This window comes from Salmo salar, chromosome ssa19 (assembly GCF_905237065.1).
Source record: "Salmo salar chromosome ssa19, Ssal_v3.1, whole genome shotgun sequence".
NCBI lineage: Eukaryota > Metazoa > Chordata > Actinopteri > Salmoniformes > Salmonidae > Salmo > Salmo salar.
In genome coordinates this window covers 65,019,191-65,037,117 of record NC_059460.1, presented here as the reverse complement: position 1 = coordinate 65,037,117, position 17,927 = coordinate 65,019,191, and the positions used below count along the sequence as shown (strand labels likewise).

Below are 17,927 nucleotides of genomic sequence, written 5' to 3'. Positions count from 1 at the left end.
GGTGTAAAGCTCGCCGCCATTGGACTCTGGAGCAGTGGAAACACATTCTATGGAGTGATGAATCACACTTCACCATCTGGCAGTCCGACGGCCGAATCTGGGTTGGCGGATACCAGGAGAACGCTACCTGTCCCAATGCATAGTGCCAACTGTATAGTTTGGTTGAGGAGGAATAATGGTCTGGGGCTGTTATTCATGGTTCGGGCTTGGCCCCTTAGTTCCAGTGAAAGGAAATCTTAATGCTACAGCATACAATGACATTCTAGACTATTCTGTGCCTCCAACTTTGTTGCAACAGTTTGGGGAAGGCCCTTTCTTGTTTCAGCATGGCAATGCTCCCGTGCACAAAGCAAGGTCAACACAGAAATGGTTTGTCGAGATCGGTGTGTTAGAACTTGACTGGCCTGCACAGAGCCCTAACCTCAACCCCATCAAACACCTTTGGCATGAATTGGAATGCCGACTGAGCCAGGCCTAATCGCCCAACATCAGTGCCTGACCTCACTAATGACCTTGTGGCTGAATGTAAGCAAGTCCCCGCAGCAATGTTCCAACATCTAGTGGAAATCCTTCCCAGACAAGTGGAGGCTGTTATAGCAGCAAAGGGGGGACCAACTCCATATTAATGCCCATGATTTTGGAAGGAGACGTTCAATAAGCAGGTGTCCATATACTTTTGGTGATGTAGTGCATTTATTATCTTTAAAAATGACATGGGTGTCCATGGGAGTCGCTCCAATGCATTACATAAATGTACAAAACATTTGTAAACATGACCAAAATCACATTTGAGATGTACAGTATTAGTTGTCCAAGTTTCACTGGTATTTAAAGACTAGTGTAGTCAGAAACGTTATTTTCCTGTGTTTTACACTGCAAAAAGTGAAATCTAAGCAATCCTAAATATCTTCTATTGAGTGATAATTTTACCTTCTTGAAAAATATCTTGAAATAAGTTAAATGACTTGTATTAAGACTTTTTTTTTTAGGTTAAAATAAGCACAATTATTTGCCAATGATGTTAGATAATTTAGCTTAGTAAGAAAAAAAGAAAAAAACATGAATTATCACTCGATGTAAGATATTTAGGCTTGCTTAACGTTCACTTTTTTGCAGTGTATATATATTTCCACACTGTGGTTGGAATAATATTGTTAAAATTATGATAATGCCCTTTTAGTGTAAGACATGTTTGAAAAGACCGCCTGAAATTTCAGCTTGTTTTGGGGACATCACCAGACAGTTAATAGACCAATAAGAAAGAGTGTTCCAAACCTCTCTGACAAAAACTTCTAGTTTTTAGTTTTCCCCTCCCCCTCAGAACACTCCCAGACAGTCCTAGCAAAATTATTGCTTGATAAATGGCTATTCTTGTTTATTTTCTTTTAAAAACAAAAATGTATCAGTTTTATGGAGTAATAACGACAATGATCATAGTAATTTTGATATATTCAATGAGTATTGAACCCAGGATTTAGACTAAGAAAGCATTTTCTATAGGTCAATATTACCATTACTAATCCATATATAGTTGTTGTAATCTTGTACAAAAATGTGTTTTTATCTTGCAAGAGAAATGCCACTTTTGACTATGGGGCTATGGTTGATAATGTGTAAAAAATAGATATACATTGAATTGTCAGGTATGGTGTGTGTAACAGGTATTAATGATTATTAATAATGTTTTATTAATAATTGTTGATTATTCATGTGTGTATATGTGTTGGTTGAGTGGTATACAGTCTAGTTATATTGCCACTTTTGTAGACAAACAAACATTATTGCATTTTAAAGACACTTGTGTAACCTTTATAAAAGGTCTGACCCCAATGAAAAGGAAGGTGACATATCCAAAAGAAGCAACATTGGTTGACATGAACATTATTAACCTCTTCTGGATTGTTTCTGTTCGTTTGTTGGATTTTGAAATGAAAACGTTGGGTGAATTTTCTAGAGATTTCACAATTTATTCTACTGAGCCCACACATATTCTAGCATGAAGAACAAAATGAAGTTCAAAGATAAAGAATGGTGCACAATTCAGATGATAATCTCACAGTGCACACCATCATTGCAAGGTGCGAGCCACTTGTCAGTGAGCTTGTGCTGCAAGTTGAAGTAAATTGTAAGGTCAAGGGTTGTCGACCATTTGTTGTGTACTTAAGCCTACACTCACCAGGGCCATATTACTAAAACACTTAACTTCCCCTTTCTTAATTAAAGGGGTTTGCCTCATTCAGTTAGCTAAGACTCTGTTTATATCTAGGGATTCTGAGATGCTGTTCCTTTGTACAAACAGGCTGATATATTTATTCAATCTCAAAAACACCAGCTCTGACAAGTCCCCTGTAGCCTAATACTTCATGCTTGGTTGAAATCTAAGTGCATGCAGAAAACTCCTTATATAAATAAGACTGGTGGGTTTCGATATGTAGATGGATGGTTGGTAACATGCTAATTCATAGGTATTGGGGGGTGGTGCAGTAAAAGGTGTTATCTTAATTTCTTAAGGTCTAGGAAATCATGATGGACATCAGGAAGAAGAGATCCCAATTCCTTTGTCACAGACATAGCTGGTTAGATGATGATATGGACTGCTCTGTGTGGACTTGTACGGTTTGCAAAGGGGACATTTTCAGTTAATATGTAAACATAGTTGAACATTCCAATCAGGCGATTCCAAGCTTGAGGGAAAAGAATAGGGGTCTTTAAAATGTGTTGAACATGAGGGTAAAAGCAAAGTAATACAAAATAAAAATGAATGATAAACATTGGTGTTCCTGTCTTTTTTATATATATATATATTACAATGTGCATTAATTTGTTTAGGCTTGAGCATAATCCCAAATTGATTGAAGGGTTGTTTTTGTCATAATTGCATCCTGCATGTTTATGTAGCCTATACAAAACAAGAACAAGATAGGCTATACTAGACACGACAATTATGGCATATGAAAACGTTTTGATAGCCTATGTTGTCATTGTCCTGTAGCTGTGCGTGTTTTATGCCTGACACTTCCATCCCCACAATTGCTTCCGTGCGTCCCGCCCTTTAAGAGGCACTCGTATGGAATGGTTTTCTCGACGTGTTCCTAGTACGCGTGCGCTGCGGATGAGCTCTATATAGCAACTGCAGACATCTATTTTTGACGGTCTGAGAAATACTGTAGTGAAATGTCTGTCGGACGAAATCCCGAGTAGGAGGGGGCAGAAAGCATGTGCTCCGGGAGGGAGACGGAAATGAAAGGGGGTGTCCGAAGAGAAATCCGATCCCTTTAAGAGCAACTGTGACATAGTCGTGCGAGGAATAGGAGAGGAGGGGGAGAAGAAAGAGGAATTTAAAAAGAAAAGGAAGAAAGAGACAGGGAGGGAGGAGGGAGAGCGAGCGAGCGATAAAAAAAGAAAGATGACATCCTCGCATTTGAACAGCCGAGGTGGAGCGATAGGCTGCGGCCCGGAGCAAGCGCTCTTTGCCAGGGTCAGGGCTTGAATCCAACAACGAGGCTTCGACAAACACCCGATTGGCCTATTGGGGGAAATCGGACGAATTTATTAATAAATTCAAAAGCATGAACTGCTACTCTTTCAGATGCGTTTATTATAACGCTGTTAATAGTTCGCATTGTGCGTAAAATGCATTCATTTAATTTTAAAATCGAGTTATGTATGACTACGGCTATATAAATAACATTTGATTTTTGTGCACACATATTTGGTTTGAAAGTTAACAATGCCAAAAGATATACGTTTTTTAAAATAATTGTGCTTTTCTAAATTAAAGTTAGAAACCACAGTCAAAGAGAAATAGGCCACTATTGGAGCAGGCAATTCCACTCAGGCAGACAGCCTAGTCAGCCTAATCGTAACGCCTGCGTGAATACGAATAGCTTGAATCCTTAAATTAGTACATGTTTTTGCACTTCTTGCTCCATTTGAATATTGTTTACTTAGATCTTCGCGCCTCAATAGCCAATAGGGTGATTAAAGAATATGCCAACGATTCACTGTCGAATCGCAATCAGGATTACTTAACTGACTTTATACTCTTCGTCACTTTGGTTCAAAATGGATGCTGCTTGGAGCAATTTTCTCTTCCAGGTAAGTCTTAATTGACCTTTCTTGTCGTGTTTGTGTGCGCGCTTTTCTGAAGATTGGCTTTTGAAGAATGTGTGCCCCGCTGCTCCGGGGCCTATGCATTTATGTGACGCAAAGTAGCATCTAGTCTAGACCAGTGGTTCCCAATCAGGGTTACTAGGACCCCTGGGGTGTACTTGAGAAGACTCATGAGACAATAGCCTTACTGGTAAAATGCACATGAAGGGGTACTCCTGGCAGAGCAAAATGTTGTTGGTGGTATACAATGCAGTGACTTTATGCTAATAGATCTGTGTTTATTTCTCCAGACTACTCCCACCCAAAACCAAGTGGAGGGGACCCTCCAATCAGAACTCTTACCAGTCCATACTGCCTCTCCTCAGACCCCTCCCACAGAGAACATAGCCCAGCCTCCTTCCACGGTGGACACTGCTGCCCTCAATGAAGAACCCTTACCTGGTGAGAGAATCATGGGGTGTGAAATACATATAAATACTATTGATTTTTCAGCAGTTATCAGCAATTAAGTTGAAAAGGATGTAATGTAGATTGCTAAACAAGATGTCTGTTATAATATGATACATTATGTAAGGGGATCCTGAGTAGCGCAGTAGTCTAAGGCACTGCATCGCAGTGCTAGAGGCGTCACTACAGATCCGGGGCTGTATCACCACCGGCCGTGATTGGGAGTCCTATAGGGAAGTGCACAATTGGCCCAGCGTCGTCCGGGTTAGGGGAGGGTTTGGCTGGGGTAGGCCGCCATTGTAAATAAGAATTTGCCTAGTTAAATGAAAAAAATAAACATTAGGCTGTCTTCATATCGTTATATTTAGAATTTATCGGGATATTATTATTAATGAGCATTTCCATGTCTTAATTTCTCATTCCCTCTCTTCTTCCACTCTTTTGTCCTACAGCGAAGACAACTTCCCGGCCTGCCCGTGTGCCACACATCTGTGCCATATGCAGCAAGCAGTTCAAGAACAACTACAACCTGCGGCGACACCAGTCGGTCCATACAGGGGTACGCATGAGGCGAGCAGGGGAGCAGGAGGAGGGGGCGAAGGAGGTTGGCGGTGGCGCAGGGCCGGCGCAGGCGGTGTCGGGAGAGAGGGCGGAGAGGCATACGGTCCCCCTCTCCCTGCTTCACCTCTCCGTTCCTCCCCCTCTCCCCCCTCCCAGCATGCTGGCGTCCCAGCTGCCAGCTCTGGGTAGTCAGGATGGCGAAGGGGTTTCCATGGCAAGCGTAGTGGCTAGAGTTAACCCCCATGCTCCTCCTGCTGCTGTCGTCATGGTGGCGGGGGCGACAGTACAGGTGGGTCATGGCGCTTCTGGAGGTTGTTGTTGTCGTCCGTGAAAAAGAAAAGTATAATTTAGGTTCCTCTTGCATGGTCTTTATGGAGATTGTGGGAATAAAGGGAATTCGGCATGTTATGCAAATGGCCCAGAGAAATGATCTAGGTGTCGCGAGCCGTGTGTGTCTGAGTGGTTCGGAAAGACCCAAAGAATGGACAATATGATATGTCAATAATCTACACAGATGCATGTGTAATTATCGACTACTACAATAAATAAAAAACTGTTTGTACTGTAAGCGCATCTCTTTCTAATCATCCCCCCCCTCAGAGGCCATCGAACCCCAACCCGAACCCCGTGCGGAAGAACCACGCCTGTGAGACATGCGGGAAGGCTTTCCGAGATGTGTACCACTTAAACCGACACCGTCTCTCCCACTCGGATGAGAAACCCTTCTCCTGCCCCATCTGCCAGCAGCGGTTCAAGCGGAAGGACCGCATGAGCCACCATGTGCGCTCTCACCAAGGCGGTGTGGAGAAACCATATGTGTGCCCTCACTGTGCCAAGGCTTTCTCCAGGTGAGAGTGGTATGCTATAGGCCAGAAAGCAGGGTCGTGTTCATTGAGCCAGAGTGCAGGGTCATGTTCATTAGGGCAGGCAACATAATTATTTTCTTCAGATAGTACCTTTCCCTGCATTTAGGGCCGTTTTCTTCTTTGTGCCTCAGTGATACGCTATACAGTGCATTCGTAAAGTATTCAGACCCCTTGACTTTTTCCACATTTTGTACGTTACAGCCTTATTGTAAAATTGATTAAATCATTTTTTCAATCAATCTACACACAATACCCCATAATGACAACCGTTTTTTTTTTTTTTTTTTAAACCTATTACAAATAAAAAAGAGAAACCTTATTTACCTAAGTATTTAGACCCTTTTGCTATGAGACTTGAAATTGAGCTCAGGTGCATCCTGTTTCCATTGATCATACTTGAGATGTTTCTCCAACTTAATTGGAGTCCATCTGTGGTAAATTCAATTGATTGGACATGATTTGGAAAGGCACACACCTGTCAATGTAAGGTCCCACAGTTGACAGTGCATGTCAGAGCAAAAACCAAGCCATGAGGTCGAAGGAATTGTCCGAAGCATTGAAGGTCTTCAAGAACACACTGGCCTCCATTCTTAAATGGAAGAAGTTTGGAATCACCAAGACTCTTCCTAGAGCTGGCCGCCTTCTACCCTTGAGCAATCGGGGGAGAAGGGCCTTGGTCAGGGAGGTAACCAAGAACCCATTAGTCACTCTGGCAGAGCTCTAAAGTTCCTCTGTGGAGGTGGGAGAACCTTCCAGAAGGACAACCATCTATGCAACACTCCACCAATCAGGCCTTTATGGTAGAGTGGCCAAATGGAAGCTACTCCTCAGTAAAAGGCACATGACGGCCCGCTTGGAGTTTGCCAAAAGGCACCTAAAGGACTCCGACCATGAGAAACAAGATTTTCTGGTCTGATGAAACCAAGGTTGAACTCTTTGGCCTGAATGCCAAGCGTCACGTCTGGAGGAAACTTGGCACCATCCCTACAGCTAGGCATGGTGGTGGCAGCATTGTGCTGTGGAGATGTTTTTCAGGGAAATGGAGACTAGCCAGGATCGAGGGAAAGATGAACAGAGCAAAGTACAGAGAGATCCTTGACAAAACCTTGCTCCAGAGCACTCAGGACCTCAGACTGGGGCAAAGGTTCACCTTCCAACTGGACAATGACTCTAAGCACACAGCCATGATAAACGCAGGAGTGGCTACGGGACAAGTTTCTGAATTTCCTTGAGGGGCCCAACCAGAGCACAGACACGATCGAACATCTCTGAAAATACCTAAAATAGCTGTGCAGCGACACTCCCACTCCAACCTGACAGAGCATGAGAGGATCGGCAGAGGAGAATGGGAAAAACTACATAAAACTAGAAAAACTACGCCCCAAATACAGGCGTTCCAAGCTTGCAGCATCATACCCAAGAAGACTCGAGCCTTAATCGCTGGCAAAGGTGTTTCAACAAAGTACAGATTAAAGGGACTGACTACTAATGTAAATGTAACATTACATTTTTTTATTTGCATACATTTCTAAAAACTTGTTTGTCATTATGCGGTATTGTGTGTAGATTGATGCGGGGGGGAAATTATTTAATCCATTTTCGAATAAGTGTGTAACGTAACAAAATGTGGAAAGTCAAGGGGTCTGAATACTTTCCGAATGCACCGTATATTCAAATGTGGACACCTTCAAATTTGTGAATTGGGCTATTTCAGCCACACCCGTTGCTGAGAGGTGTATAAAATCTCCATAGACAAACATTGGCAGTAGAATGGCCTTACTGAAGATCTTGGTGACTTTCAACGTGGAACCGTCCTTGGATTCCACCTTTCCAACAAGTCAGTTGGTCAAATTTCTGCTCTGCTAAAGCTGCCCTTGTCAACTGAAAAGTGCTGTTATTGTGAAGCAGAAACATCTATGAGCAACAACGGCTCAGCATCAAAGTTGTAGGCAACACAAGCTCACCGAATGGGACCGCCAGGTGCTGAAGCACGTCGCAGGTAAAAATCGTCTGTAACAGGGTGACTACACCGCTCGCATCGCGTGCATGAGCGTTGCAAAATAAATTTTGAAATCTATATTATTCAATTATTGCACCCACACTGCTCGCACGCGCCAACGAGTGTCTGCATTGTCAAGGACTAAAATAGAAGTCGTTCTATTTGTGACGCAGATCGCGCTGCAAGTCCTGCCCCTCCCATCTCCTCATTGGTTTATAGAAGCAGGTACCCACGTGCCATCTCCTCATTGGTTATACCCACGTGGGTGACTGAAAGACGAACGAGGTCAGTGGCGGTAATGCACCTAATTTATGAAAGTTGCCAATTGCAATATAAAGTCAAGAGAAGAAAAAGCCTGGAAGGAAGAGAGATGACTAGAAACGATTCGGTTGACCGTTTTCTGTGTGGATTAATTGTCGGAGTAGAGGACCTTGTGCATTTCAGGTAAAATAACAACCTAATGTTTATATCCCAGGACAAATTAGCTAGCAACAGTAAGCTAGCTAAATGGGACAAATTAACTAGCAACATCAAGCTAGCTAAATGGGACAAATTAGCTATTGATTGCAAGCTAGCTAGCTTAATTGCCATAAATGTTTAATGCTTTTCGACCTGTCCCCAAAGTAATGTAATTGGTTCAGTTTGTTTTGATATTTTAACCTGCGTGTCGTGATCGTGTTTGGTGTGGGGGGACAAAATACATTTATGCACGATGGCGCACGCGCACAGCCGGTTTGGGTTTCGTGTAACACTCACTACATACTTCCAAACTGCCTCTGGAAGCAACGTCAGCACAATAACTTAGTCGGGAGCTCAATGAAATGTGTTTCCATGGCCGAGCAGGCGCACACAAGCCTAGGATCACCATGCGCAATGCCAAGCGTCAGCTGGAGTGGTGTAAAGCTCGCTGCCATTGTATTCTGGATCAGTGGAAACGCGTTCTCTGGAGTGACGAATCATGCTTTACCATTTTTATTTTAAATGTAACCTTTATTTAACTAGGCAAGTCAGTTAAGAACAAATTCTTATTTACAATAACTGCTTACCCCGGCCAAATCCGGGCACCACTGGGCCAATTGTGCACGGCCCTATGGGTTCTCCCAATCACAGCCGGATGTGATACAGCCTGCAATTGAACCAGGGACTGTAGTGACGCCTATTGCACTGAGATGCAGTGCCTTAGACCGCTGCGCCACTCGGGAACCATCTGGCAGTCCGACGGACGAATCTGGGTTTGGCGGATGCCAGGAGAACGCGACCTGTCCGAATGCGTAGTGCCAACTGTAAAGTTTGGTGGAGGAGGAATAATGGTTTGGGGCTGTTTTTCATGGTTCGGGCTAGGCCCCTTAGTTCCCGTGAAGGAAATCTTAATGCTACAGCATACAATGACATTGTAGACGATTCTGTGCTTACAACTGTGGCAACAGTTTGGGGAAAGCCCTTTCCTGTTTCAGCATGACAATGCCCCCGTGCACAAAGCCAGGTCCAAACAGAAATGGTTTGTCAAGATTGGTGTGAAAGAACTTGACTGGCCTGCACAGAGCCCTGACCTCAACTCCATCGAACACCTTTGGGATGAATTGGAATGCTGACTGCGAGCCAGGCCTAATCTCCCAACATCAGTGCCCGACCTCACTAATGCTCTTGTGGCTGAATGACTTTTTGTGGATTCCAATATAAACAAACACTATATAGCTTCAAAACATGGTTAATTGTATTTTGATATTAAGGATGGTCAGTCCTTGCATCCATAGCTCTGTCTATGAATTTGAAAGTGGTTACATTTGTCCAGACCCATCCCTCAACATTTTACCGAAACAGGGGTGGGGAAAACACTTTATTGTTTCTACTGCTGATTGCTGCTTTAAAGGGGCGTTACATTCCAAAATCAAGTCTGTCACATGTTTTCACACCTCAAAAGTAGTCGAGATAAGTCCACATCCCATGCCATTGGTTGTCTGTGAATGGGAAATGTAAGCACCAAAAATGTGGGAATTACATGGTGCTCATCTTTTTCATTCATAATGGTTTGTGGCCTGGGACTTGAACTTATCTCAAAAGAAGACTTCTTGCGGTCTAAAAACATCTGACGAAGTTTGAATGTAATGTCCCTTTCACAGATTCACAGTTTCTGCTGGAGAAAGTCTATAACAAGGTGTTGTTGTCTTACCCCTTGCTATCTCTCACTTCTTTCAGGCCTGATCATCTCAATAGTCATGTCAGACAAGTTCACTCATCTGAACGACCCTTCAAGTGTCCGGTACTTGATGTTTGTGCTACTTTATATCCTTTTACACCTCTGAAATCTCAATACAGTCATTCTTAGCCATCAATTTGCTTCTCTATACCTTAAATCCTTCGTACCATAACTATCCATTGTAATAAAATCGGTATTGGGATCAATTCCATTTCAATTCAGGAAGTAAACCGAAATTCCAATTTGAGTTTACTTCCTGAATTGACCCCAACCCTGAATTAAATACAATGAGAGATTGTTATGCTATTAAACTGCTGCCTTCTGTGTCTTTATTGATAACCAGTCATTCCTCATCACTCTCTGTGTTTAGACATGCGAGTCCAGCTTCGCCACGAGGGACCGGCTACGTGCTCATATGATCCGCCACGAGGAGAAGGTACCGTGCCACATCTGCGGCAAGCTCCTGTCGGCTGCCTACATCACCGATCACATGAGGGTGCACAACCAATCGCAGCACCATTCCTGCCATATCTGTAACCGCAGTGAGTGTCTGTCAACAACTTGTATTGTTTGATGAAAGGGTTCACAAATAGTTTATAAGCTGTTAATAAACGTTTCACGGCCTCCCGAGTGGCGCAGCGGTCTAAGTCACTACAGACCCAGGTTCGATACCAGGCTGTGTCACAGAGAGACCTATGAGGCGGTGCACAATTGGCACAGCGTCTTCTGGGTTAGGGGAGGGTTTGGCAGGCTGGGATTGTCCCATTGCGCTCTAGCGACTCCTTGTTGCGGGCCCGGGCGCCTGCAAGCTGACTTCAGTCACCAGCTGGACGGTGTTTCCTCCTACACATTGGTGTGGCTGGCTTCTGGGTTAAGTGAGCAGTGTGTCAAGAAGCAGTGCGGCTTGGCAGAGCCATGTTTTGGAGGATGCATGGCTCTCGACCTTCGCCTCTCCCGAGTCCGTAGGGGAGTTGCAGTGATGGGACAAGACTGTAACTACCAATTTGCATATCACGAAAAAGGGGTAAAAGTACCAAAAAATTATATACAGTACCAGTCAAAAGTTTGGACACCTACTTATTCAATCTTTATTTTTACAATTGTATACATTGTAGAATAATAGTGAAGACATCAGAACTATAAAATAACACTTGGAAGGAATCATGTACTACCCAAAAAAGTGATGAACGAATCAAAATATTTTTTATATTTGAGATTCTTCAAAGTAGCCAACCTTTGCCTTGATGACAGCTTTGCACACTCTTGGCATTCTCTCAACCAGCTTCATGAGGTAGTCACCTGGAATGCATTTCAATTAACAGGTGTGCATTATTAAAAGTTAATTTGTGGAAAGGAAGACCCAAAGTTACCTCTGCTGCAGAGGGTAAGTTCATTAGAGTTAACTGCACCTCCGATTGCAGCCCAAATAAATGCTTCACAGAGTTCAAGTAACAGACACATCTCAACATCAACTCTTCAGAGGAGACTGTGTGAATCAGGCCTTCATGGTCAAATTGCTGCAAAGAAACCACTACTAAAGGACACCAATAATAAGAAGAGACTTGCTTTGGCCAAGAAACACAAGCAATGGACATTAGACCGGTGGAGATTTGTCCTTTGGTCTGGAGTCCAAATTGGAGATTTTTGGTTGCAACCGCCGTGTCTTTGTGAGACGCAGAGTAGGTGAACGGATGATCTCCGCATATGTGGTTCCCACCGTGAATCATGGAGGAGGTGTGGGGGTGCTTTGCTGGTGACACTGTCTGTGATTTTTTTGTATTGTTTTTTTTTAATTCAAGGCACACTTAACCAGCATTGCTACAACAGCATTCTGCAGTGATGCACCATCCCATCTGGTTTGGGCTTAGTGGGATGATAATTTGTTTTTCAACAGTACAATGACTCAAAACACACCTCCAGGCTGGGTAAGGGCTATTTGACCAAGAAGGAGAGTGTTGGAGTGCTGCATTAGATGACCTGGCCTCCACAATCCCCCGACCTCAACCAAATTGCGATGGTTTGGGATGAGTCAGACCGCAGAGTGAAGGAAAAGCAGCCAACAAGTGCTCAGCATTGGTGGGAACTCCTTCAAACCTGTTGGAAAAGCATTCCAGGTGAAGCTGTTTGAGAGAATGCCAAGAGTGTGCAAAGCTGTCATCAAGGCAAAGGGTGGCTACTTTGAAGAATCTTAACACTTTTTTTTTTGGTTACTACAACAGTCCATATGTGTTATTTTGTGGTTTTGATGTCTTCACTATTATTCTACAATGTAGAAAATAATAAAAATAAAAACCCTTGAATGTGTAGGTGTCCTAAAACTTTTGACCGGTAGTGTATAAATAAAAATGTAGAGTTTAAGTGGTTTATAAGATGTTAATAAACATTCAAAGTTTAGAAATGGTTTATTAAATGGTTAATAAACAATTGTCAAGTCCTGGAAAACACACACTTAGTAATTTTCCATACAAAATCTTATCTAGAAAGTTTTCATTCTAGCCTGCCTACCGTACTCTATAAAGCATTACTTGTAAAGGCCTAAAATGACGTTAACTGCTAACTCTCTCCGTCTCCTCCAGGCTTCACCACTCTGACCTACCTGCGCGTCCACGCCCAGAAGCACCACGGCCAGGAGTGGAAGGAGAGCGCTGGCGGCTTCGGCGGCACGGGCTCAAGTGGTGTTCTTGTGTGCCAGCTGTGCGGGGTGCACTGCAAGACCCCCACCCAGCTGCAGGGCCACATGGGCACCCACAGTACTGGGGGCCAAGGGGGCTCCTCCGGCACTGTTACCGCTAGCGGGGCGTCCAGCTCCTCCGTGTCCCTCAGCAACATGGTGTCAGCCCCAACCGTCTACGTCAACAGCAACGCAGTGGTGGACCTGCTGGTGTCGGACTGCTCCAGCATACAACCTCAGTCCCACAGTTAGCAGAGCCGCAGTTGAACTTCAGCCACTTGAGTCCCTAAGACCCGTAGTAATAAGATTAGGAGGCTTGCTTAGGGGAGAGCCTCAGTTGTAAACTTTGGCCCCTCTGAGTCCCATAGCTAGAGGAAGAGGGCGGGAAATGGAAAGAGGGGTCTGGCTTAGGGGAGAAAGAGAGAGAATATTGTAGAGAGAGGAGGAGGGGGACATTGTATGTCCTGTACGCTGATTCGATGACGCTAGATAACGACAAATACAGACGTGTCCCCAACGTGGCTGAACTCTCTCGCTCTTTCAATACTATAACACTGTGGACTTGTCTGCTCTATCCCTTTCCCTCCCTCCTTTCTCTCCCCCTTGCCCTCCCTCAGTCCCAGCAACTACTCCCCTCTGCTAGTAATGCACCATGTACTGTAACTCAATGTCAGTCACACCAACCACCTCTCCTTTTGTTTATTTTGTCGCTCTCTTCTCCAAACGTTCATAAGATAGCCTTGTAGTAAGCTGAGGAGTGATGTAATAGGAACATGATATAACAAGGGGGTGTGTAGAAGAGTCGAATTCTGAAAGAGAATGAGAGGTTCAGGAGGTGAATTGCACATAAGTCAGGGGCTGCTATCCTCCAGAAATGATGAGGAGTAGATGTGACGTTTTAATTGTGTAGTGCTGCGAGCGTATGTATGTAGTCTGTTTTAAATAGGGCCACCGCTGGATCTGGAGGTTAGTCCATACCCACTGGGCAGACACTGGTTGAATCAACGTTGTTTCCATGTCATTTCAATGAACCAATGTGGAATAGACGTTGAATTGGTGTCTGTGCCCAGTATCGGTGTTTATGAACAGTGGAGGGGTGTACTGCATTGAGTGTCAAGCACCTTAAAAATGTTGACGTTTAATCCGCTGAAGGTTCAGACAGGTTTCGTAAAGATGCATTTGCTCTGCGTCTTCCTCTTTGGGCACAACCACATTTAATACATAATGGTTATTCTTATAACTGCTACTGTACAGCCACATTCATGACACCTAAAAACACCATTTGCATTAAAGTGAAGCTAGCTAATACTACCTAGAAGAACGTTAGCAGCAGTCCCCCTTACACTAGAGATGGTTGAAAACAAATATTTTAAGAAAAGTATCGATTGATTCAGTCAAATGAGTTGTACCCATGTCTGCCATTTTATTTCTTTGTAACTGTTATTGCCATTGTGTTCTTTGTTTTGTTCCTAGTATGAGTCCACCATATTAAAACTAATTCATTAACACCACCATGTATAGCACACAGCATTCTGAATACAACTCGTATTATAACTCACCGCTCTCCATGAATCTGAGAAAGATCACCTTTCCTCAGATATCTTGGATTGTTTGACTTTTTCAGTGGTTAAGAGTGATGTCATGGAAGGGCTTTAAAGGTCATGTCGAGGTAAGAATATCCAGGAACTTTATACTACTAGCATTCGATGGCCCACCCCTGGTATGCTTTCAACAAATCCTGGTTTTGTTGGGAAGTGCTTCATTTAATCAGTTTAGTGTTGGTATGTTATATATTTTTTTGAACGCTTCTAATTATTTAATTTGGAGGCTTGTTCTTCCTGTTGAGAAAAGTAGCGTTTTATTAAAAGTTATTTTAGGTTTCCCGCGTTAAGCAACAACAAAAAAATACCTCTATTCTAGGAACCTGTACAGCTCTTGTGATACATCGTAATGCCTTACTGTACTCAACTGCATTTTAATTATTTTATTCTGAACTATTTTAAATCTTAGTCATGGATTCATTAAGAATACTAATGGGATGTATTTATTATATTTTTATATTTCTCAACAGTATGCATGTCTGAACAGTTAGAGCAAAAAACAGTTGATGCTTACCGTGATCATGAATATTACGTTATTATTTTGTAGATGAAGTATAGAGATCATGTTATTATTTTGTAATTTTGACTATTAAAAGTAAAAGGAGTAAACACATGAGGTGAGGTGTGTCCATTATTTGTGTGTGTGTGTGTGTGTGTGTGTGTGTTACATGCTTGACAGAGGAAGCGTTTGGATTTTGTTTTAATAAGGTGCAGTGAAAATGGTGGGTAGTGGCATGCAGCTGGTAACATAGTGTGTGTGTTGGTATCTTTGACATAAAATATGTTAAGCGTGAGATGAGCATGTAACCTTGACCCCTGTTGTTGTGTAATCGTATTTGGCTCTGGCTCCTGTGCGTGTGTTGCTGCACACTGAGTAATCCCTCTACACCGATACTAGTAATAATCATGATGAAATGTACAGTCCCTACAATAGTATATCTCTATTTTCCTGGAAATGGAAGAGCATGTGATCTTATTACTGTGCAGATCTGGTCCTTTCTAAACCAATATTAGCATGTGTATTTTCTGACCGATATAAACGGGTGTAAACAAGGCTTTCTTCCACATTCTCTTCTGAAGAGGTCTTCCTGTATTTTTGTGGGGAACTTATGAGTTTTGGATGCAGCCTTGCAAACTAGCTTGCAAACTATCTTCATATTGTATTTTATTCCAAATATTATTTTATTTAGTTTTTACTAAGTAGTACTTGTTGATACTCTTCCAATGTGTAACGTTATACACAGTTTATTTTACAATGCCCCCATTGTGTTTTATATTTCTATGGTCAGAATGAACTGTTCTGTCATTCTACTGAAGCATGAGGACCTTTCTTGAGCCAATTTCTCAGCTGTGTAGTGAGGGCATTAAAAAAGTTACCCAAAAAATATTCGGTAATGAAACACATTACACTAGTTTTCCAATCTCTCTGACATAACTACTATTATAAAAAATAAAGCATGCTGATTGCCTGCCATGCATTGCTACCTGTGAGATATTTTATCCCATCTCCAGACCATCTTGATGTATTTTGCACTATCCACCTTTACAAATTGTACTTCACAATTTTTAGGTATATCTCTCCATTCTCAAAATGTTCTACTGCACCTGGAAGGCAACTGTGAAGTTGTTCCTGGGGCAGTTATCAGTCGACAGACCTGCTGGACTGTCAAACACCAATTATTGGTGACCAAATTGAATGTGCTTACAATGCAAGGAACTTTTATTGTGGAGTTAGTAATTGTAATGTAAATGAGTTACGGTTCATACTGTACAAGCAAACCTTACACACAAACAACAGGACCTAAAAAAACAAAATAAATAGTGCCGCTCTCCATGGTGCTGGCTATAGACAAGCCATAGGCTGTGCTCATTAAGTACTGTTCAGAACACTGGTACATGAGGCTTCTGCAACGAAAGTTCATGGTCAGACTCAGGATCAGTTATTTGAACTAAGATGATATGCAGAACCACATCCATATAGAGACAATTCGCAGGCAACCCCAGGAACCACCCTAGACATACAATACCAGTCAAAAGGTATTTTTTTTATTTTTACTATTTTCTACATTGTAGAATAATAGTGAAGACATCAAAACTATGAAATAACACATATGGAATGTTGTAGTAACCAAAAAAGTGTTAAACAAATCAAAATATATTTTAGGTTCTTCAAAGTAGTCACCCTTTGCATTGATGACAGCTTTGCACACTCTTGGCATTCTCTCAACCAGCTTCATGAGGTAGTCACCAGGAATGCATTTCAATTAACAGGTGTGCCTTGTTAATTTGTGGAATTTCTTTCCTTCTTATTGCGTTTGAGCCAATCAGTTGTGTTGTGACAGGGTAGGGGTGGTATACAGACGATATCCCTATTTGTTAAAAGACAAAGTCCATATTATGACGAGAAAAGCTCAAATAAGCAAAGAGAAACGACAGTCCATCATTGCTTTTAAGACATGAATGTCAGTCAATCCGTAAGTTTTAAGAACTTTGAAAGATTCTTTAAGCACAGTCACAAAAACCATCAGGCGCTATGATGAAATTGGCTCTCACGAAGACAGCCACAGGGAAGGAACACCCAGAGTTACCTCTGCTGCAGAGGATAAGTTCATTAGTGCTACCAGCCTCAGAAATTGTAGCCCAAATAAATGCTTCACAGAATTCAAATAACAGACATCTCAACATAACAGTTCAGAGGAGACTGCTTGAATCAGACCTTCATGGTTGAAATTGCTGCAAAGAAACCACTACTAAAAGGACACCAATAAGAAGAAGAGACTTGCTTGGGCCAAGAAACATGAGCAATGGTCATTACACCGGTGGAAATCTGTCCTTTGGTCTGATGAGTCCAAATGTGAGGTTTTTTTTGTTCCAACCGCTGTGTCTTTGTGAGATGTACAGGTGATTTCCACATGTGTAGTTCCCATCTTGAAGCATGGAGGAGGAGGTGTGATGGTGTGGGGGTGCTTTGCTGGTGACACTGTCAGTGATTTATATAGAATTCATGGCACACTTAACCAGCATGGCTACCACAGCATTCTGCAGTGATACGCCATCCCACCTGGTTTTCGCTTAGTGGGACTATCATTTCTTTTTTAACAGAACAATGACTCAAAACACTCTGTGCAAAGGCTATTTTACCAAGAAGGAGAGTGGATGGAGTGCTGCATCAGATGACCTGGCCTCCACAATCACCCGAACTCAACCCAATTGAGATGGTTTGGGATGAGCTGGACCGCAGAGTGAAGGAAAAGCAGCCAACAAGTGCTGAGTATATGTGGGAACTCCTTCAAGACGGTTGGAAAAGCATTCCAGGTGAAGCCGGTTGGGAGAATGCCAAGAGTGTGCAAAGCTTTCATCAAGGCAAAGGGTGGCTACTTTGAAGAATCTAAAATATATTTAGATTTTTTTAACACTTTTTTGGTTACTACATGATTCCATATGTGTTATTTCATAGTTTTGATGTCTTCAC

The 17,927-nt window shown here is 42.6% G+C and overlaps 1 protein-coding gene across 3 annotated transcripts; it reads left to right on the top strand.

Moving 5' to 3' along the window:
* The first annotated feature begins 3,137 nt into the window (after positions 1-3,137).
* mazb (MYC-associated zinc finger protein b (purine-binding transcription factor)) lies at positions 3,138-15,068 on the top strand. 3 transcript variants are annotated; one of them, XM_014159273.2, is made up of 7 exons: positions 3,138-4,098; positions 4,404-4,554; positions 5,013-5,119; positions 5,722-5,969; positions 10,183-10,255; positions 10,554-10,725; positions 12,760-15,068. In XM_014159273.2, the coding sequence occupies exons 1-7, from the start codon at positions 4,066-4,068 to the stop codon at positions 13,104-13,106; spliced, it is 1,131 nt and encodes a 376-aa protein (XP_014014748.1). In that variant the 5' UTR covers positions 3,138-4,065; the 3' UTR covers positions 13,107-15,068. The 3 variants fall into 3 exon arrangements, with proteins under 3 accessions (XP_014014748.1, XP_014014746.1, XP_014014747.1); XM_014159271.2 differs by having other exon boundaries at positions 5,013-5,410; XM_014159272.2 differs by having other exon boundaries at positions 3,139-4,098; positions 5,013-5,410; positions 10,183-10,246.
* The last annotated feature ends 2,859 nt before the right edge of the window (positions 15,069-17,927 follow it).

What these genes read in the sequence shown, in the direction of transcription:
- mazb (XM_014159271.2), top strand. Translation starts at nt 4,066, where the DNA reads ATGGATGCTGCTTGGAGCAATTTTCTCTTCCAG. An exon ending in CAATGAAGAACCCTTACCTG is followed by an intron (nt 4,555 to 5,012) that starts GTGAGAGAATCA and finishes TTTGTCCTACAG; the next exon opens with CGAAGACAACTTCCCGGCCT. An exon ending in TGGCGGGGGCGACAGTACAG is followed by an intron (nt 5,411 to 5,721) that starts GTGGGTCATGGC and finishes CCCCCCCCTCAG; the next exon opens with AGGCCATCGAACCCCAACCC.